Source organism: Mustela lutreola, chromosome 7 (assembly GCF_030435805.1).
Source record: "Mustela lutreola isolate mMusLut2 chromosome 7, mMusLut2.pri, whole genome shotgun sequence".
Taxonomy (NCBI): Eukaryota; Metazoa; Chordata; class Mammalia; order Carnivora; family Mustelidae; genus Mustela; species Mustela lutreola.
Window position 1 is genome coordinate 51444467 of NC_081296.1, and position 18574 is coordinate 51463040.

At 38.7% G+C, this 18574-nt stretch overlaps 1 protein-coding gene across 3 annotated transcripts; it reads right to left on the bottom strand.

Annotated features, from left to right (window-relative positions):
• Positions 1-2877: 2877 nt before the first annotated feature.
• On the bottom strand, positions 2878-17164 carry PCLAF (PCNA clamp associated factor). 3 transcript variants are annotated; one of them, XM_059180785.1, is made up of 5 exons: positions 17004-17164; positions 16649-16729; positions 13175-13337; positions 7476-7513; positions 5040-6049 (listed from the first exon to the last, which is right to left on the bottom strand). In XM_059180785.1, the coding sequence occupies exons 1-4, from the start codon at positions 17047-17049 to the stop codon at positions 7501-7503; spliced, it is 303 nt and encodes a 100-aa protein (XP_059036768.1). In that variant the 5' UTR covers positions 17050-17164; the 3' UTR covers positions 5040-6049; positions 7476-7500. The 3 variants fall into 3 exon arrangements, with proteins under 3 accessions (XP_059036767.1, XP_059036768.1, XP_059036766.1); XM_059180784.1 differs by lacking the exons at positions 5040-6049; positions 7476-7513 and adding an exon at positions 2878-3012; XM_059180783.1 differs by lacking the exon at positions 7476-7513.
• Between the last annotated feature and the right edge of the window lie 1410 nt (positions 17165-18574).

The window sequence follows — 18574 nt, forward strand, 5'->3', positions numbered from 1 at the left end:
AGGGGTGCCTGGCTGGCTCGGTTAGTAGAGCATGCAAGTTCCAGCCCCAAGTTGGGTGTAGGGATTACTTAAACAAACAAACAAACAAACAAACCCACCTGGCAATAGGTCACAAGTAATAAACCTGCTACCATGACAAAACAGAGGATATTATTTCAATTGTCAACAGAATCAAAAATTTTTAAATTAGAAAAATGAAACTATGAGTTCAATGAATAATGACTTATCTAAACTACAGTGGACTTAGATGTCGCTAAAAATCTTAAAAAGTGATACGGTAAATGTGTTATATATAAATAAATATTTAATTGGGTAAAATTAATTGTTAAAATTTTTTTAAAGATTTTATTTGTCAGAGAGAGCAAGCATGAGCAGGGGGAAGGGGCAGAGGCAGAGGGAGAAACAGGCTCCCCCACTAAGCAAGGAGCCAGATGTGGGACTCAATCCCAGGACCCCAGAATCATGACCTGAGCTGAAGGCAGACCCTTAACCAACTGAGACATCCAGGGGTCCCACAATTAATTGTTACGATTAAACGTGGTAGTAGCCAATATAGAAATGCAGGTTCCTGTGTATCATTCATTTTTCCAATTGCCTGAGGTAATAGGAGTTATAAAAGCATCCATTTAAATCTTCTCTTACTATAGTTTTGTGGTTTTGTTTTTTTGTTTTTGTTTTTAGTTACTCAATTGCTTTTTTACAGTTGTATGACTGGCCCAACTACTAAATGGTCATATGACATACAGTTCAATCATTTTCTTTTCTTTTTTTTTTTTTTTAAATTTTATTTATTTATTTGACAGTAGAGATCACAAGTAGGCAAGAGGCAGGCAGAGAGAGAGGAAGGGAAGCAGGCTCCCTGCTGAGCAGAGAGCCCAATGCGGGACTCGACCCCAAGGACCCTGAGATCATGACCTGAGCCGAAGGTAGCGGCTTAACCCACTGAGCCACCCAGGTGCCTTATCATTTTCTTTTTTAAAAGAAAGATTTATTAATTTATGAGGGGCACCTAGGTGGCTTGGTTGATTAAGTGTCTGCCTTATGCTCAGGTCATGGTTCCAGGGTCCTGGGATCAAGCTCGGTATCAGGCACCCTGCTCACCAGTGAGTCTGTTTCTCCCTCTTCCTCTGGCCCTCTTCCTGCTTGTGCTTGCTTTCTCTCCAATAAATAAATAAAAATCTTAAAAAAAAAAAAAAAGGATTTATTTATGAGAGAGAGCACATGTGAGTTGGGGGGAGGAGCAGTGAGAGAGGAAAAAAAAAATCTTTAAGCAGTAGGGGGTCTGACATGGGGCTGAATCCCACAACCCATGAGATCATGACCAAGCTGAAACCAACAGATGCCTAACTGATTGAGCCACCTGGGTGCCCTATTACTCTATCATTTTCTGTATACTCATTGCTTGGAGATCTCTAAAGTTGTACAGCAAAATCCACATCTGAAACTAGCTATGTGGGTTTAACTACATTTTTAGGATTTTGTGAGCAGTACTAGAGGAATCCATATTCTTATTATGAACCATAATTAAGACAGTGCTTTCAGAACCTGGCTAGATCTCAAATGGCCTTCAAGGTCAGTACAGTACGCACACTTCATCCTGTAAATGAATTCTGGACCTCCAGCCTTTTTGCCAATCTCTTCAAATTTTTTTTTCACTTTTTTTAATCATCTCTTTTAATCATTTAAGAAAATCAGGGTATCTAATGTTTATTTTTTAAAAACCTAGGGCACCTGGCTGGCTCAGTCAGAACATGTGACTCTTGATCTTGGGGTCATGATTTAGAGCCCCACATTAATGTAGAGATCACTTTAAAAACAGGTAAATAGGGTGCTTGGGTGGCTTAGCGGGTAAAGCCCCTGCCTTCGACTCGGGTCATGATCTCAGGGTCCTGGGATCAAGCCCTGCATCGGGTGCTTTGCATGGTAGGGAGCCTGCTTCCTCTGCTCTCTCTCTCTCTGCCCATCTCTGCTTATTTGTGAACTCTGTCTACCAAATACATAAATAAAATCTTTTTTAAAAAAATTAAGTAAATAGGGCAACTGGGTGGCTCAGTGGGTTAAGCCTCTGCCTTCGGCTCAGGTCATTGATCCCAGGGTTCTGGGATCAAGCCCTGCATTGGGCTCTCTGCTCAGCAGGGAGCCTGCTTCCTCCTCTGTCTCTGCCTGCCTTTCTGCCTACTTGTGATCTCTCTCCGTCAAATAAATAAATAAAATTTAAAAATATAATAAATAAGTAAATAACTTTTAAAAACAATAAAACCCAATACTATTTCTCAATAATATTTAAATATTCCTGAAGTAATTAATATTCAGATATACTTAGAGTTCCACTGGCATCTCCAAATATAAAAGATAACAAAACTGGGGCACCTGCGTGGCTCAGTGGGTTAAGCCTCTACCTTTGGCCCAGGTCATGGTCTCAGGGTCCTGGGATCGAACCCCACATTGGGCTCTCTGTTCAGCAGGGAGCCTGCTTCCCCCCCCTCTCTCTGCCTACTTATGATCTCTCTCTGTGTCGTATAAATAAATAAAATCTATTAAAAAAAAGATAACAAAACTTGAGCCTATCAGTTAGTGACTACTTGGGATCAGCTGGGGAAGACATGTAGCCAAATTTGCCACTTAAATGCCTAAGCAATATACAACACAAAACCCACAGTTCCTAACACAACGGACTTAGAGAAACTCACTTAGGATACATGTGAAATAAACTATAGAATGTTTAGCCCTAGGACGAGAAGCCTTAGGATGTCACAGCTATCTTGAAATACATGAAGGTTGTAATGTGGAAGGAATAACTTGTTGAGTTATTTCAAAGACAAAACCAAGAATAGAAGGAGGGCAGTTAGAGAAATTCAAAATTTTAATTCCGAACATTTTTCAGTTAGAGTTGCCAATTAATAAAATAGTTCACCTAATGAACAGCTGTAATTGGCTTGAGTTGGGCAAGAAGACTTCTTGTTCAGTGAGGTTTTGATTCAGTGAAAATCTTTCCTACCCTCATATGCCATCCTCAAAGGTAAAAAGAACCATTATAACAATGTTGGTTGGATCAAGGTCCAGCTGAACCTCCAGTTTTTCCAAAAGCGAATTACCACGAAACGTTGTAAGTACAGTGAAAACTGTAAGCAGCGTATATATACATATGGAAAGGTGCAGTTAATTTAGGTTTCATTTTCTGCTTTAAAAATAAATGATAAGCATTCCTTGAGCAAGCACACTGTACAACTTCCATGATAGTATTGCTCTTCCAGGGTGCCTGGGTGGCTCAGTGAGTTAAGCTTCTGCCTTCAGCTCAGGTCATGATCCTCGAGTCCTCGGATTGAGGCCCACATGGGGATCTCTGCTCAGTGGAGTCTGTTTCTCCTTCCCCTCCCACGCTTGTTCTCTCTCTTGCTCTCTCTCAAATAAACAAATATTTTTATTTTTTTTATTTTATTTATTTATTTATTTATTTTTTTTTTAAAAGATTTTATTTATTTATTTGACAGAGAGAGATCACAAGTAGGCAGAGAGGCAGGCAGAGAGAGAGGAGGAAGCAGGCCCCCTGCTGAGCAGAGAGCCCGATGTGGGATTCGATCCCAGGACCCTGAGATCATGACCCGAGCCGAAGGCAGCGGCTTAACCCACTGAGCCACCCAGGCGCCCCATAAACAAATATTTTTAAAAATAAAATAAAAATATAGTATATTTGTTCCTTTGTGAAGCTAGGTAAACATAAAATACATATGATCCCCATAATGTTCAAAAATTCCAGAAAAGTTTTATTCATTGGCCAGGAATTTAATATTTATTTTAATATTGTTTTTATTTTGTTTAAAATTTTAAAAATATTTAATATTGTTAATCTTGTTATTTTTAAATTTAATATTAGTATTAATTTGAATAATCCATTCAAAGAGGAAAACCAGATTAATTTTGTGAAGGGTACAAAATTAGAAACAAGTTTAATTATCTTAATATATAAATTTTACTTTTGATCCAGTGTTCAGGAGAAACGGAGTCATCATATGTTGTATATTTGGAAAGACTGTAGGTTCTTAAAGTCAACATTTTTAGAAACAATTACATATCAGACTCAGACTTCACTGGACACGTCACCATAAAGTTTCTCTTTCCATCTATGAAAAATAGCAAATCAGGTTTCAGATCCACCAAAACTTTACTTTAAGGATTCCTGGGTGGCTCAGTTGGTTAAGTGAATGCCTTCAGCTCGGGTTGTGATCCCAGCATCCTGGGATTGAGCCCTGCATTGGGCTCCCTGCTCAGCTGGGAGCCTGCTTCCAGGGGGAGTACTGTATTCCTGCTTGTATTCCCTCTCTCGCTGTCTCTGTCAAATAAAGTCTTTAAAAAAAAAACACTTTAATAGAGTTCGTTCGTTGAGCTAATCCTTAATACAAAGCCTAATTATTAAGGAAGTACTTAGGATAAAAACTCGGCTCTCAATTCAGTAACATTCTGTTTAATACCCAAGGGGCACCTGGGTGGCTCAGTAGTAGTTCTGCCTTCCGCTCAGATCATGACCCCAGGGTTCTGGGAATGAGCCCTGTGTTGGGGCTCATTCTGCATCTGCAGGGGGCCTGCTTCTCTCTCTCCAACTCCCCTTGCTGGCTGTCTCTCTCTGTCAAATGAAAAGATTGAATCTTAAAAAAAAAAAAAAAATCCTTCTCTAAAAGACAAAGCAAAAAATATAATCTACAATCATCAGAACTTAGTTTAAAAAATGATAAAATCAGGGGCACCTGGTTGGCTTAGTGGGTTAAAGCCTCTGCCTTCGGCTCAGGTCATGATCCCAGGGTCCTGGGATCAAGCCCCACATTGGCCTCTCTGCTTGGCAAAGAGCCTGTTTCCCTTCCTCTCTCTCTGCCTGCCTCTCTGCCTACTTGTGATCTCTGTCTGTCAAATAAATAAATATATATATATTTTTTTAAACTGATAAAATCAGATTAATGCACTGATTGGTATTTTTTTTCACTGATTTGTAAGAAAAAAATAAAAATAGTAGGACATAATCTCAGGAAGCACACAAATAGACAGTCTATTGTGAAAATAAGTATTCATTTATTAAAAACAAAGTTCAGCAAAACATACTTGTTAAAACATGGTTAATTTTGACAACAGGAGGTCAGGGAGCAAAAAATGTGATGAGAAAGTAAGAATATCAGTTACTAAGTTATATTATATCCTCCCCTTCAATTATACCCCTGGTTATCTTAAAATGTATAATGGTAGCTCTAAGGACTCTAGACAGATAATCTGGATTTATGGTATGTTGCCTTTCATGTTTTACTGATTTCCAACTTTAAAATTACAGGCCCAAAGGGTAATATTTTATGATACTGAATCAAATGCATATTCTTGGAAAATTTCTCTCTTTTAGTGTAGTCTATGAAATATTCCTGTGTAATTCTATGCTCGTATTTTAGCTGTTTTGTTGTTGTTAGAAGCTTTATCAACTGTTTAAACCCTCAGGCCAAATTGCCCTGACGGAGAAGATACATAGCTGTCCAAATTTTTTCAACATTGCATCTTTGGCCCTCTTTCTTGAAAAGGGTATAGGTTCAGTTTAATTAATACTGAATTTTTTTAATGTGCAAAAACCTAACTCTGCTTGTTAAGGCATATAAAAGAAACAAAAATATGGCACCATTCCAATTATCAAATGCCAATAAAAATGGCAGCAGTACAAAGATTACAATCTCAAACACAGATTCGTAATTAGAACACCACACAATGATTAATTTTTAGCAAGAACAAGAAGCTTAATAACAACAGGTAAAAGAAATGAAATATTGCAGTTTACTGAATACTAAGCTAAGTAATCGTAATTAATCTTACAAATTCTCCAATATCATAATCACTTGCTTTGGAGTAACTGTATATAAGCCTCATTTTTTAAATTAAATGCCAATTCAACAAAGCTAATTGGAACAAATACATTTATGCATTTACATCCTAGAATAATAAACAGGAGACATTAGTCAAGGATGAATTAAGAAAGTTCTATTCTTTTTCGTCATCTGAGTGATCAGGTGGCAAAGGACATGCTCTGTGGAAAGAATAGAGAACTTCAATAGTCATTGGAGTATTGGCTAAAAAAAATGTTATCAACCTATATAAATCATGACCATTAATAGTGCAATGTGTCTGGTCAAGTGAATAGAAATGAGAGAAAATTAAACTCCATTAGTTGACAAACACCTACAAATCCCAAGTACTAGAACAACAAAATCTTTTAACTATTTTGCCTGTTAATTTGTTGTATCAGTGTTTCTCCTGTAGGATATGTTGCCATTCTTATTAAAAAGGGAATCTCTATTTCTATATCATCTTCTTTCAATTAAGTGAATTGATAAAGAGTATAATCCTTCAGCAAGAACATCATGATAATAGGGATAGGATCAAGTCCCACATCCGGCTCCTTGCTCAGCAGGAAGTCTGCTCCCTCAGCCTGCTTTTCCCTCAGCCTGCCACTCCCCAACTCCTGCTTTCCCCACGCCTCTCCTTACAAATAAATAAATAAAATCTTAAGGGGAAAAAAAATAACTTTGTGATAATAAAAAACAAAACAATCAACCAATCCATGTGAACAGAGAAAACAAAGCAAGTTGCCATATTTGACTGTATGTCTTTTTGAACCATATAAACATATTACCTAATTGGAAAAAAATATCAAAATTGGTTAAATTGGTAAAAGGTAGTTGTAGCTTTTGAAAAATAATTTACATTAGCCCAGAGCCATTTTGTATTCATTACACTTTTTATAGAGAAAAGTCTATGAAAAACTTAACCATAAATCAGAATATTTTTTAGAGCTGCTGAAGATCTGTAAAATGTATTCTAAAATAAGCAGTTGTGTTCTAAAATAAGCAGTTTTCAGGGCACCTGGGTGGCTCAGTCAGTGAAGCATCTGCTCAGGTCATGATCCCAGGGTCCTGGGATGAAACCCCATGTTGAGCTCTCTGCTCAACATAGAGTCTGCTTCTTTCTCCCCCTGTTCTTGCTCTCTCTCTCTCTCACTATCATGTGTGCTTGCTCTCTCTAATAAATAAATAAAATCTTTTTAAAAAACTGTTTAAATAAATAAATAATAAAATATTTTTTTAAAATTTTAAAATATTTAATTTTTTAAAATATTTTTAGGGGCACCTGGGTGGCTCAGTTGGTTAAAATATTTTTAAAATTTAAAAAATTTTAAAATATTTTTAAAATTCAAAAAATTTTAAAATATTTTTATTTTTTATTTTTTATTTTTTTTTAAAGATTTTATTTATTTATTTGACAGAGAGAAATCACAAGTAAGCAGAGAGGCAGGCAGAGAGAGAGAGAGGAGGAAGCAGGCTCCCCGCTGAGCAGAGAGCCCAATGCAGGACTCGATCCCAGGACCCTGAGATCATGACCCGAGCCGAAGGCAGCGGCTTAACCCACTGAGCCACCCAGGCGCCCTAAAATATTTTTAAAATTCATTGACTTACCTACTATTAGATTACCAAGAGGACTTCATTGTATTTTCCTGGAAGTTAAATCAAATTAACAAATGAACACTATCATGAGCCAAGCTTCCTTTTTGCAAGGACCTGCTGTAATTTATGTATCATAGCTCTAATCAAGGTTTTACACAGATTGTCTTTCTTGATTCTGACTCCACCCCCCACCCCCATGCAACTAAAGGGAGTTTACCCTGCCTTTGTGAGAAAAATAAAGCTTTAGGAGTAGCCGTGTTTCAGGTTATAAATTAGAGAGTTTATAGCAGAAGTCCTTCTGATAATCTGTTAATTAACTCTATCAAAAATAAGGCTATTGATTTACTATCAATAAAGAGGTAATTACAACTCTCCTAAACAAAGACAAATCTAAAAAAGGGGTCTAAAGGAATAGTATAAACCGTTATTACCTAGTTTTATGTCACAAATTTTAGTATACTGTGGATCAAAGTCCTTTATGAATATATACATGTAATCTTTCTCCATATAATTGAAAGCCTGTAATATATATTTTATTGTTACGATGATCAATAATGGTCAATGGTATAGCCATATTTGGCAATATTGCCAAATATTTTGTTTCCTTAGTGGAAGTCACAAATAATTCAAGAGGGCTGTAGTATATTCTAGAGCTAATACTGACTATTAGCCTATCATATCAGAATGAGAAAGAACAAGGAAGAATGATGCCAGTGACCTGGAACTAGAAGAAACTTACAGAATCATGAAAGCAAATCTATTAAAAGGCTCTATCTAAAAATGTATCCCATTCATTGTTGATTTTTATTGGAAGCAGAAATCGTAATAGTGACATAGCAACAAAGTCTAAAATTTAGTTACTGCTCTAGAGTTTGACATTTCTTTTAGATATCTCATAACAGGGATGCCTAGCTAGCTCATCAGAAGAGCATGTGACTTCATCTTGGGGTTGTGAGTTCAAACCCCACATTGGGTGGAAAGATGTCTAAAAACAAACAAACAAACAAACAAAAAACTTAAATATCTTGTAACATGGACAGTAGGCACTCAACAAACATTTATTAAATGATCTTAGAACAGTATTGAATTCTTAAAATTTTATATGCATAAGAATCCTTTTCTATATCCAAATACTTTGTTTTAATTGCTCTTTCAGCCATTTATTTTTATTTAGTTTGTGTTCAATGGGAATCAATTCCAAACACACTGTACAACCCCAAACAGATGTACAGTGTTCAGATATGAAACAAAGGGAATGTTCATTCCCAGAGATCCCTCATAGCTTGAGATCTGTTGGGTCTGATTGCTCCCCTATTGGTTTCTAAAGATGGCAAATAGTGGTTTAAGAATTATTAAGTCTACTGTGGCCATATTGGATACTGTAACACGTAAGCATCAGTGTGTGAACATGTGAACCAAAAATTTCATAAAGTGTCTATTTCTAGACATAGTTTTCTGTACATCAAGGCAGTTGTAAAAGTTTTACTTTCCAGAATCAAGTACACCTAGATTTAGGACAAGGTTCTAACTATCTAAAAATACTGATATAGAAAGTGTTCCAAATGTAGCTATTCTGACTCATAAAGTTTTTTTTTTTTTTAATGTATTCACAGAGAGAGCACAAAAGAGTTGTGAATTTAATATAGGCAAGTCTCCAGGAACCTGGGTGTTCAGTCAGGTAAGCATCCAACTTTTGATTTCAGCTCAGGTCATGATCTCAAGGTCTTGGGATCAAACCCCACGTTGGGCTCTGCACTCAGCACAGAGTCAGTTTGTCCCTCTCTCTCTGCTCCTCCCCACGCTCATGCTCTCTCTCTCTCAAATAAATAAAATCTTTCATATATATATATACAAATGTCTATATAAAATTACAAATATATATATATACAGGCAAGTCTCCTGTCTTCACTTCCGCAAATACGTAATATACATTATTTTTGCCTCCTTCATATTTTTGCATCTTAATTTCAGTATTTGTCAAATACGCCTTCAAAACAGAGCAATTTTTAAGTTGTAAAAATTATTTAACATGGGGCGCCTGGGTGGCTCAGTGGGTTAAATCCTATGCCTTTGGCTCAGGTCGTGATCCCAGGGTCCTGGGATCGAGCCCCCCATCAGGCTCTCTGCTCTGCAGGGAGCCTGCTTCCACCTCTCTCTCTCTGCCTGCCTCTTTGCTTACTTGTGATCTCGGTCTGTCAAATAAATAAATAAAATCTTAAAAAAAATTATTTAACAAATGGCAGAAATAAATGCAGTATTTTAAGATGGTTGAAGTCAAAGAACTTCTTATCTCTGGAATGAAGTTAAGTGATCCAAGTTAACTAAGTGAATCTGCCATTCTTACTGGATGGGAATGTGTGATAGGAAATACCTGTCATTTGACTTTTAAGTGTATATGCAAAAATTACTCATGCTGAGGCGCCTGGGTGGCTCAGTGTGTTAAAGTCCCTGACTTCAGCTCAGGTCACGATCCCAGGGTCCTGGGATCAAGCCCCGCATCGGGCTCTCTGCTCAGCAGGGAGCCTGCTTCTCCCTCTCCCCTCTCTTTGCCAGCCTCTCTGCCTACTTGTGATCTCTGTATGTCAAATAAATAAATAAAATCTTTTAAAAAAAATTACTCATGCTTAGATTTGTAGTAGATGCCAATAAAACATCACCACCCTGGAACATGTCAGTTACTACATAAAGTCACGTGCAATGTCAACCCCGAAAGAGTTCCCAAGAGAACAATGAAAACTTAACAATGTAAAATTTTATGTGGAGTATATCAGCATTAAAATAGTATTGCTGGGACGCCTGGGTGGCTCAGTGGGTTAAAGCCTCTGCCTTCGGCTCAGGTCATGATCCCGGGGTCCAGGGATAGAGCCCCGCGTCGGGCTCTCTGCTCAGCAGAGAGCCTGCTTCCTTTCCTCTCTCTCTGCCTCTCTGCCTCCCTGTGATTTCTGTCTGTCAAAATAAATAAAATCTTTAAAAAAAAATAGTATTGCTGAAATAAACAGAGGATTTACAGTAACACCTGGTGGCTCCTTCCAATGTACATATAAATAGAATCCTGGAAACTTTTTGTATTACCTAATCATTTTATGGCCTTCTAAATTTAATGAATCAAAGTAAAAACCCAATTTCCATTCCACAGCTTATCCCTTTTCTCTAGATCAAGGTGTAGTTATTCTTATTATCAAGGTAGAGTTTTAAGTGTCCATATTTATTAAACTACATTTAATCATATCATTAATTTTCAATGTCTCTCTTCAGTCTTGTATGTGAAACTCCTGCAGATTTAATATTGGCATTTGTTACCTAGTCAAATCCTTCAGATGCTCTCTAAGTCAGTCCAACTGGGGACTCTCACAGTTTCTGTGTTAGTAAAATAAAGAATGGAATTATTAGATCTGATGAAGACTGTGTTTTCTTTCTCACATTGGACTTCTAGTTACCATATGGATTGAACTTTAGAATATGCATTAGTGAACAGATGTTATTTTGGCCTGGATCTGTTTAACAGTAGAAATACAGAAGGGCAAGTAAGACCACAAGGAGAATGGCCACTGACTACAGGGCACAGTAGACACTGTGGGTTCAAACAGAGGACCCAGTGTGCTGGTAAAGGACTGTGTGAATAAATCTGTGTGGATGAGAGCAGTGCCAGAAGTAGCAGTCACAGACTTAGCCTGGCCACCTTCCCCTTGCCTATGTTGGTCACTGTGGCGTGGGTCAGACTTGCTGTTTGGTGTGCTGTTGGATCATAGGCTCCTGGCTCATGCAAGAGAAGTAGCTAGCAGGGTCTTCAACCAGGGGGCATCATAATGACAGTGACATGGCACCATCTGTCCGCCCATGCTCACCATTCCCCCATACCTCCAGTCATATAATTTGTTTTTGAAACACAATTCTTCAAAATTGTTTATAGAGAGCCTGGATCCTATTACTTATACGTCTATTTTCTTTCCCTTTTTTTCCCAAGTGGCATTATTTTTTTCCTGATTCTTAGAAGTATGTTTGTTGTTGAAAGTTGGGAGCACAAAATGAATACGAAGAGAGGTTTTTACCCATAGATAATCACTATTGATATTTGGTCTGTTTATATACATGTTTTTACATTATAAAAACTATATATAGTTCTATATGCAGAATTTTTCTTAATATTTATCATCAGCATATTTCTGACATTAAAAGTTTTTAAAAAGTGGGGGTGCCTGGGTGGCTCAGTGGGTTAAAGCCTCTGCCTTCGGCTCAGGTTATGATCCCAGAGTTCTGGGATCGAGTCCCGCGTCGGGCTCTCGGCTCATTGGGGAGCCTGCTTCCCCCTCTCTCTCTGCCTGCCTCTCTGCCTACTTGTGATCTCTGTCTGTCAAATAAATAAAGATAATCTTAAAAAAAAAAAAGGCACATTAAAAAAAAAGTTTTTAAAAAGCAAGATTTAATTATCTTCTTTTTTTTTTTTTTATAAGATTTTATTTATTGAGGTGCCTTGGTGGCTCAGCCGTTAAGCGGCTGCCTTTGGCCCAGGTCATGATCCCGGGTCCAGGGATTGAGCCCTGTGTCGGGATCCCTGCTCAGCAGGGAAGGCTGCTTCTCCTTCTCCCACTCCCCCTGTTTGTGTTCCCTTTCTCACTATCTCTGTCAAATAAATAAATAAAATCTTAAAAAAAAAAGATTTTATTTATTTGACAGAACGAGTGAGGGAGCACAAGCAGGAGGAACAACATAGGGAGAAGGAGAAGCAGGCTCCCCACTGAGGAGGGAGCCTGACACAGGACTTATTCTCAGGACCTCGGGATCATGAACTGAGTGGAAGGCTGAAGCTTAACTCACTGAGCCACCCCATTTTCTAACTTTTCTACATTGGTTATTTATTACTTATGGAGGTTGAACTAGTATTTTTTGAGGAGTTGATTTAGTAGAATTGATGCTGGATAAACCAATATAGAAATTGCTTTTTTGAGGGGCATCTGGGTGGCTCAGTGAGTTAAAGCCTCTGCCTTCGGCTCAGGTAATGATCCCAGGGTCCTGGGATTGAGCCCCACATTGGGCTCTCTGCTCAGCGGAGAGCCTGCTTCCCTTCCTCTCTCTCTACCTGCCTCTCTCCCTAGTTGTGATCTCTGTTAAATAAATAAATAAAATATTTTTAAAAGAATTGCTTTTTTGAAAGAAAAAAAAAGTATAGAAAATAGACAGTAAAAATGAGAGAATAAAGACAGGAAGTTCGTGGTTAATAACATAGCCCTTAGTACGTAGCATCTGATTGGGAACTGATCCTCTTTGAGTGACTGAAATGAGTAAAAATAATACTTAAGTGACTGAAATGAGTAAAAATAATACTTTTCACTGATGTTTGAAATTTGGGAGTAACTTATAAAAAGAGTAGTACAAGTATTTTTTTTTAATATTTAATTTATTTATTTGACGAGAGAGATCATGAGTAGACAGAGAGGAAGGCAGAGAGAGAGGAGGAAGCAGGCTCCCGCTGAGGAGAGAGCCCAATGTGGGACTTGATCCCAGGACCCTGAGATCATGACCTGAGCTGAAGGTAAAGGCTTAACCCACTGAGCCACCCAGGTGCCCCAAGAGTAGTACAAGTTTAAAAACAATCCCTGGTTTGTGTTTTCTTATCTGTTCAAGGAGAAACTTTAAAGTTACTCAATATCCCCTTGTGTTTTATTTTCAAGAATATAAATATTTTCTTTATACTCCAGAATATAAAAACTTACTTTCTTTTTGCTTTTCCTAAGCCACTGCTTCCTGCCTCTTCAGGAATCCGATTCTCTTTTTCAGAATCTTTAGGAGACAGGCTGAAGAATTCTCCAATTCCTTTTTGCCACTTGGGAGTTGGGCGCACACAAACTGGATTCCCTCCTGCATACTTATTTTCAACTATAAAATATAAACAGGTGGAACTAAATAAGAACTAAGGATACAACTGTCATTTCTTAAAAGGAAGCAATTCTTTAACATTAAATCTACAGGGTATTAAGTGTCTTAAAATAATTAGAAAATGTGAGATGATAAAGCTGTATTCAGTCAGTATTATACATTATTATTAATATAATTAATATTAATACAATATATAATAATATTTTGTTAAAATTATCCTTTGTCCTAGGAAAATAAAATTAACAGAATTTTTACAACTGGAAAATATTTTTCGTAATTTATTCACAAGCAGAGCTATTCAAATAGTCTTATGTATTGTCATACTAAACTTTGACATTTTTTCCTAATATGAGATGTAGTATAAACGGCCAAAATTTTACTTAACAAGGTTATTAATTAAAACACCTGTGAAAGGCAAAACAAATATACAGCAATGTGAAAGTTTCCACAAAAATAGGTTACACTTTTCAAAGCCCTTGGCTCCTTTTCAGTTCATACAGTTCATAAGGTAAATCCAATTCTTGATTTTTTTTAAAAGATTATTTATTTACTTATTTATTTGACAGGCAGAGATCACAAGTAGGCAGAGAGGCAGGCAGAGAGAGAGGGGAAGGGAAGCAGACTCCTCCACTGAGCAGAGAGACCGATGCGGGGCTTGATACCAAGACCCTGGGATCATGACCCAAGCCAAAAGCAGAGGCTTTAACCCACTGAGCCACCCAGGCACCCCTTGATTTTTTTTTAAGTAAGTTCTACACCCAACGTGGGGCTTAAACTTATGGCCCTGAGATCAAGAGTTGCATGTTTTACCAACTGAGCCAACCAGGTGCCCCAATTTCTGATTTTTTTTTTCATTTTAAAACAGTAATATAAAGGAAAAATTTCTGCCTCTTTATGAAGTAATGATTAGTATACGAAGATGAGCAAATTACTGAGCCACTACATATATCTTTCCTTTTAAATACATTTGTCACAAACTCTGTTATAAAGTTGCTTCCATATATATATATATACTCTCTGAAGTTTTTATTTTTTATTTAGTTTTTCAAGATTTTATTTCTGAAAGAGAGAGACAACAAGCCCTAGTAGAAAGGGGGCAGAGGGAGAAGCAGACTCCTCCACTGAGCAGGGAGCCTGATGCGGGGCTCCATCCAGAACCCTGGGATCATGACCTGAGCCAAAGGCAGAGGCGTAACCAACAGAGATACCCAGGCGCCCACTTCTTAAGTTTTTAAATCTTTTTTAAAAGTACAAGTGACTTTTTAAAAATAGTGATCTGCGGCCCCTGGGTGGAGCAGTCTGGTTAAAGATCTGATTCTTAGTTTTGGCTCAGGTTGTGGTCTCAGATTTGTGAGATTTGAGCCAGGTCTGGTTGCACTCAGCAGTGGAGTCCACTTTGAAATTTCTCTCTGCCTCTGACCCTCCCACCTCAATGTCTCTAAAATAAATAAATATTCAAAAAACAAATAAATAATAGTGATACTTTGGTTCATAATTTTCCAAAAGGACACAGACAGGAACTCTTTGACTACTTGGAAAGTAAATGGCAGCAACCTATATAGCTCAGCATAGAATTCAAACCCAGCTCAGAGTGCCTGGGTTGCAGTTGGTTAAGGGTCTGACTTTGGCTCAGGTCATGATATCAGGGTCCTTGTTTGTCAGGGAGTCTGCTCTCCCTCTCCCTTTGCCCCGCCTCCTGATGGTGCTCTGTCTCTTGCTCAAATAAATAAATAAAAATCTTTTAAAAAAAAATTCAAACACGGCTCTGCTGATTTAATTGTGTGACTTTTTAGCAAAGTATGTAACCTGAGCTTAAATGTCCTCATCATTTAGAATGAAGTTATTACTAACTTCATACAGTTGATTAAAAAGAGATCTGTGGGCGCCTGCCTGGCTCAGTTGATGAAGCATGCTTTTGATCTCAGGATTGTGATTTTGAGCCCCATGTTGGGTGCATAGATTACTTAAAAATAAAATCTTGAAAACAAAACAAAACCAAAACAACAACAGCAACAACAACAAAACCCCAAAAGAGTTTTCCAAGGGCACCTGGCTGACTCAGGGTGTAGAGAATGAGACTCTTGATCTTAGGGTCCTTGGTTCAAGCCCCTCTTGGGCGTAGAGCTTACTTACAAAAAGATAGAGATCTGTAAAGTGCCTTAAGAGGTTCATTTGGCCAACATATGTTCATTGAGGGCCTATTCAGTTGGCTTTGGTGATTCAACAGTGCACCAGACAATGAGATGTGGCCCTGATCATAATTTAGTATGAGTATAGAATATTCTCAATAAATTCATCATCTTTCAAAATTTTGACCTACAGCTCCTTTTTATCTAAAGAGAATTAGTTAATATTTTCTAATGAAATATTTAGAACAGGGGGAAGTTTAAGTTAACTTAAGAACCCATGAAGTTCTTCACAGTGCTCCCCTGTATGTTCTTAATTAGGCCTTGTGGAATTAATCTTCCTAACTTCCTAGGAGAGAAATGAGGCACCAGATGGCACGGTATTTCCTCAATCTCTCCTTGCACAGAAGGAGCAGTGTGAAGCTCTTTCATGGGCCAAGTTTTCCCTTCTAATGTTCCAAAAGCAGTATCAGGAGCTACAGTAGTTGGGATAACACACACACACAGACACCATGCCAAAAAATAAACAACAGCAACAAAACAAAAAATGCAGCAATAAAAACAAAAACTTTAGGGGCGCCTGGGTGGCTCAGTGGGTTAAGCCGCTGCTTTCGGCTCAGGTCATGATCTCGGGGTCCTGGGATCGAGCCCCACATCGGGCTCTCTGCTCAGCAGGGAGCTTGCTTCCCTCTCTCTCTCTCTCTGCCTGCCTCTCCGTCTACTCGTGATTTCTCTCTGTCAAATAAATAAATAAAAAAATCTTTAAAAAAAAAAAAAAAAAAAACTTTATACTAAGACAACCCCGTCAGCACTGTCAACTGTAGTCCTAATTCTTAATCCAGTGAAGGGGAGCTTAAATAGCCTCTTGCAGAAAAAAGCCATCAGCCAATATTAAAAATAAAAATGCTAAACTAGAAAGGAAAAATAGGTTTGAAGATAAACCGTGTCTGTCCCTAACCCCGAGGTTGGAGATTCTTTTCCTTGCGACCCCCACCTTTACCCCAACCGAACGAGAGGCCTAGGTCCCCTCATTACATCAGAAGGCAGGGAAGAAATTTGAGTGTGAGGATCTCAGGAAAATAAATTCCACGGTGGGTCAGGAGGCTTGCAGGTCCGGAGAACTGTGGTGCAAGGCCTGATCCCCTTTGACAAAGTTCCCCCAGGAGCTGCAGGGGCGCTTTTTACCTTTCCTTGACGAAGGCGATGTGGAATTAGTGGCAGAAGTGGAGGAACCAAGCACTTTCCTGGGGGCTCGCGAGGCGACCACTGCGGAGAGGCAAAGGAGAGCATTGAAAACAGGGCAGTTAAGTTTCCGACACGAGTCAGAGAGCCGCGTTTTCACCACAGTCCCAGATCCCGCCGCTTGGAGAGAAGAGCCCCGAGATCCAGAACAGCAGGACAACCCTCTCCTGTCCGCGCCGCTCTTTCCTCCTGGTAAGGGGCCAGGCCGCAGCTTCCAGAATGACTGGACTAGCCTGGCTCAGAGGGCGGTGGAGAGCGCTGGCCCCCTGCCCTCCACTGCCGTGCTCAACTACCTCACCTTTTCTGTAGGTGCCTGGGGCACTGTCCGCTTTCGTCCGCACCATGATCTAACTCGAGGAGACGAGAGCAATCAACTGACTTCCCAACCGCGGGTGTTTAACTGCACAAGGACCTGAAAAACGAATCTCCCGCCACAGTTTATATTGGTCTCTTTCCCGCGCGCTCCACGGACTCTCCCGGGGAGCCGCTCCCATTGGTTCCGCGCCGTCCCCCCACAACCAATCGTCAGTGTCCAGCTATGACAGTGGCGAGCCTTGACTCAGTACCGTCCCGTCCATCAACTTTGCAGTAGCCTGTGTGATTCGTAGCCGCCCCAAGGGGGCGGTGTTAAAGTTTTTCCTGGGGTGCCCCAAGAGTGAGTGCTAAGATTGTGAGTTAGGGAAATGGTCCTGCTTAGAAAAGAAAACCCAGGTAAGACAGCGAATTATAACATTTCTCCAAAAGTTACCACAGGGATAAATCTAACGATCAACTCCAGGAAAAGAAACTTGAAATGAAGCAGTTTTTTTTTTTTTTTAAATGCAAATCAGAATAAATAACTTCTTTTTTTAAAGCCGTAAACTGGGGGCGCCTGGGTGGCTCAGTTGGTTGAACAACTGCCTTCAGCTCAGGTCATGATCCCGGACTTCTAGGATCGAGTCCCGTATCTGGCTCCCAGCTCCTTGGGGAGTCTGCTTCTCCCTCTGACCTTCTCCTCTCTCAGGCTCTCTCTCACTCATTCTCCCTCAAATAAATAAATAAAACCTTAAAAAAAAAAAATAAAGCCGCAAACTGTCTTTACAAGGTCCATAACAAACCAATTCTATGGAGTGTTAGAAAAGCAAGGTAAAAACTGAGTGGATTGTATGTACATACACACGTAAAAAGGAACAATTAATGAAAGGTCTTCCTGACATCTATATGGTCTCAGAGCTCCTTAAAAATATGCCAGATGTCAGGGTGCCTGACTGGCTCAGTCAGAGGAGCATGCAACTCTTGATCTTAGGGTTGTGGATTTGAGCCCCACCTTCTGTGCAGAGATTACTTAACAATAGAATCTTAAAAAAAAAAAAAAAAAAAAAAAAAGCCAAATGTGCCAAGGGTACATCCCAGACACATAGTGATTATAACGCTAGAATAGTAGCTCACAACTATTTTCTATCCCTGTGTCTGTCTTCTAATTACTCAAAATACCCCTGGGGAGTGTGATTTTCATTCTCTGAAAACCATGCATAAAACGTGATCAGATGAGCTTGCCTTGGGATATGTTTTGTTAAATGCTCACTTGAAAGACAATCCTGAAAGTGTAAGCACTGCGGTGATTCTCTCCAATAAATTATGCTTGAACTTTCACAAAATAGGCTACTCAATATGTCAACAGAATCAACAACTACTTTTTGTTTTAGAATTAAAGATCTTGAAAACAAAAAGATTAATGAATCTAGCCAACAGGTGAAAAAATATATTTTTAAAATTAATTGTATTATGATTCTATTAGTGATATAATAATAGCAGGAAATGTATTGAAAATTACCTGTAGCTTTGTCTAAAACTTGGAGTCTGCAGTAGAAAACCTATCAGAAAAATCAA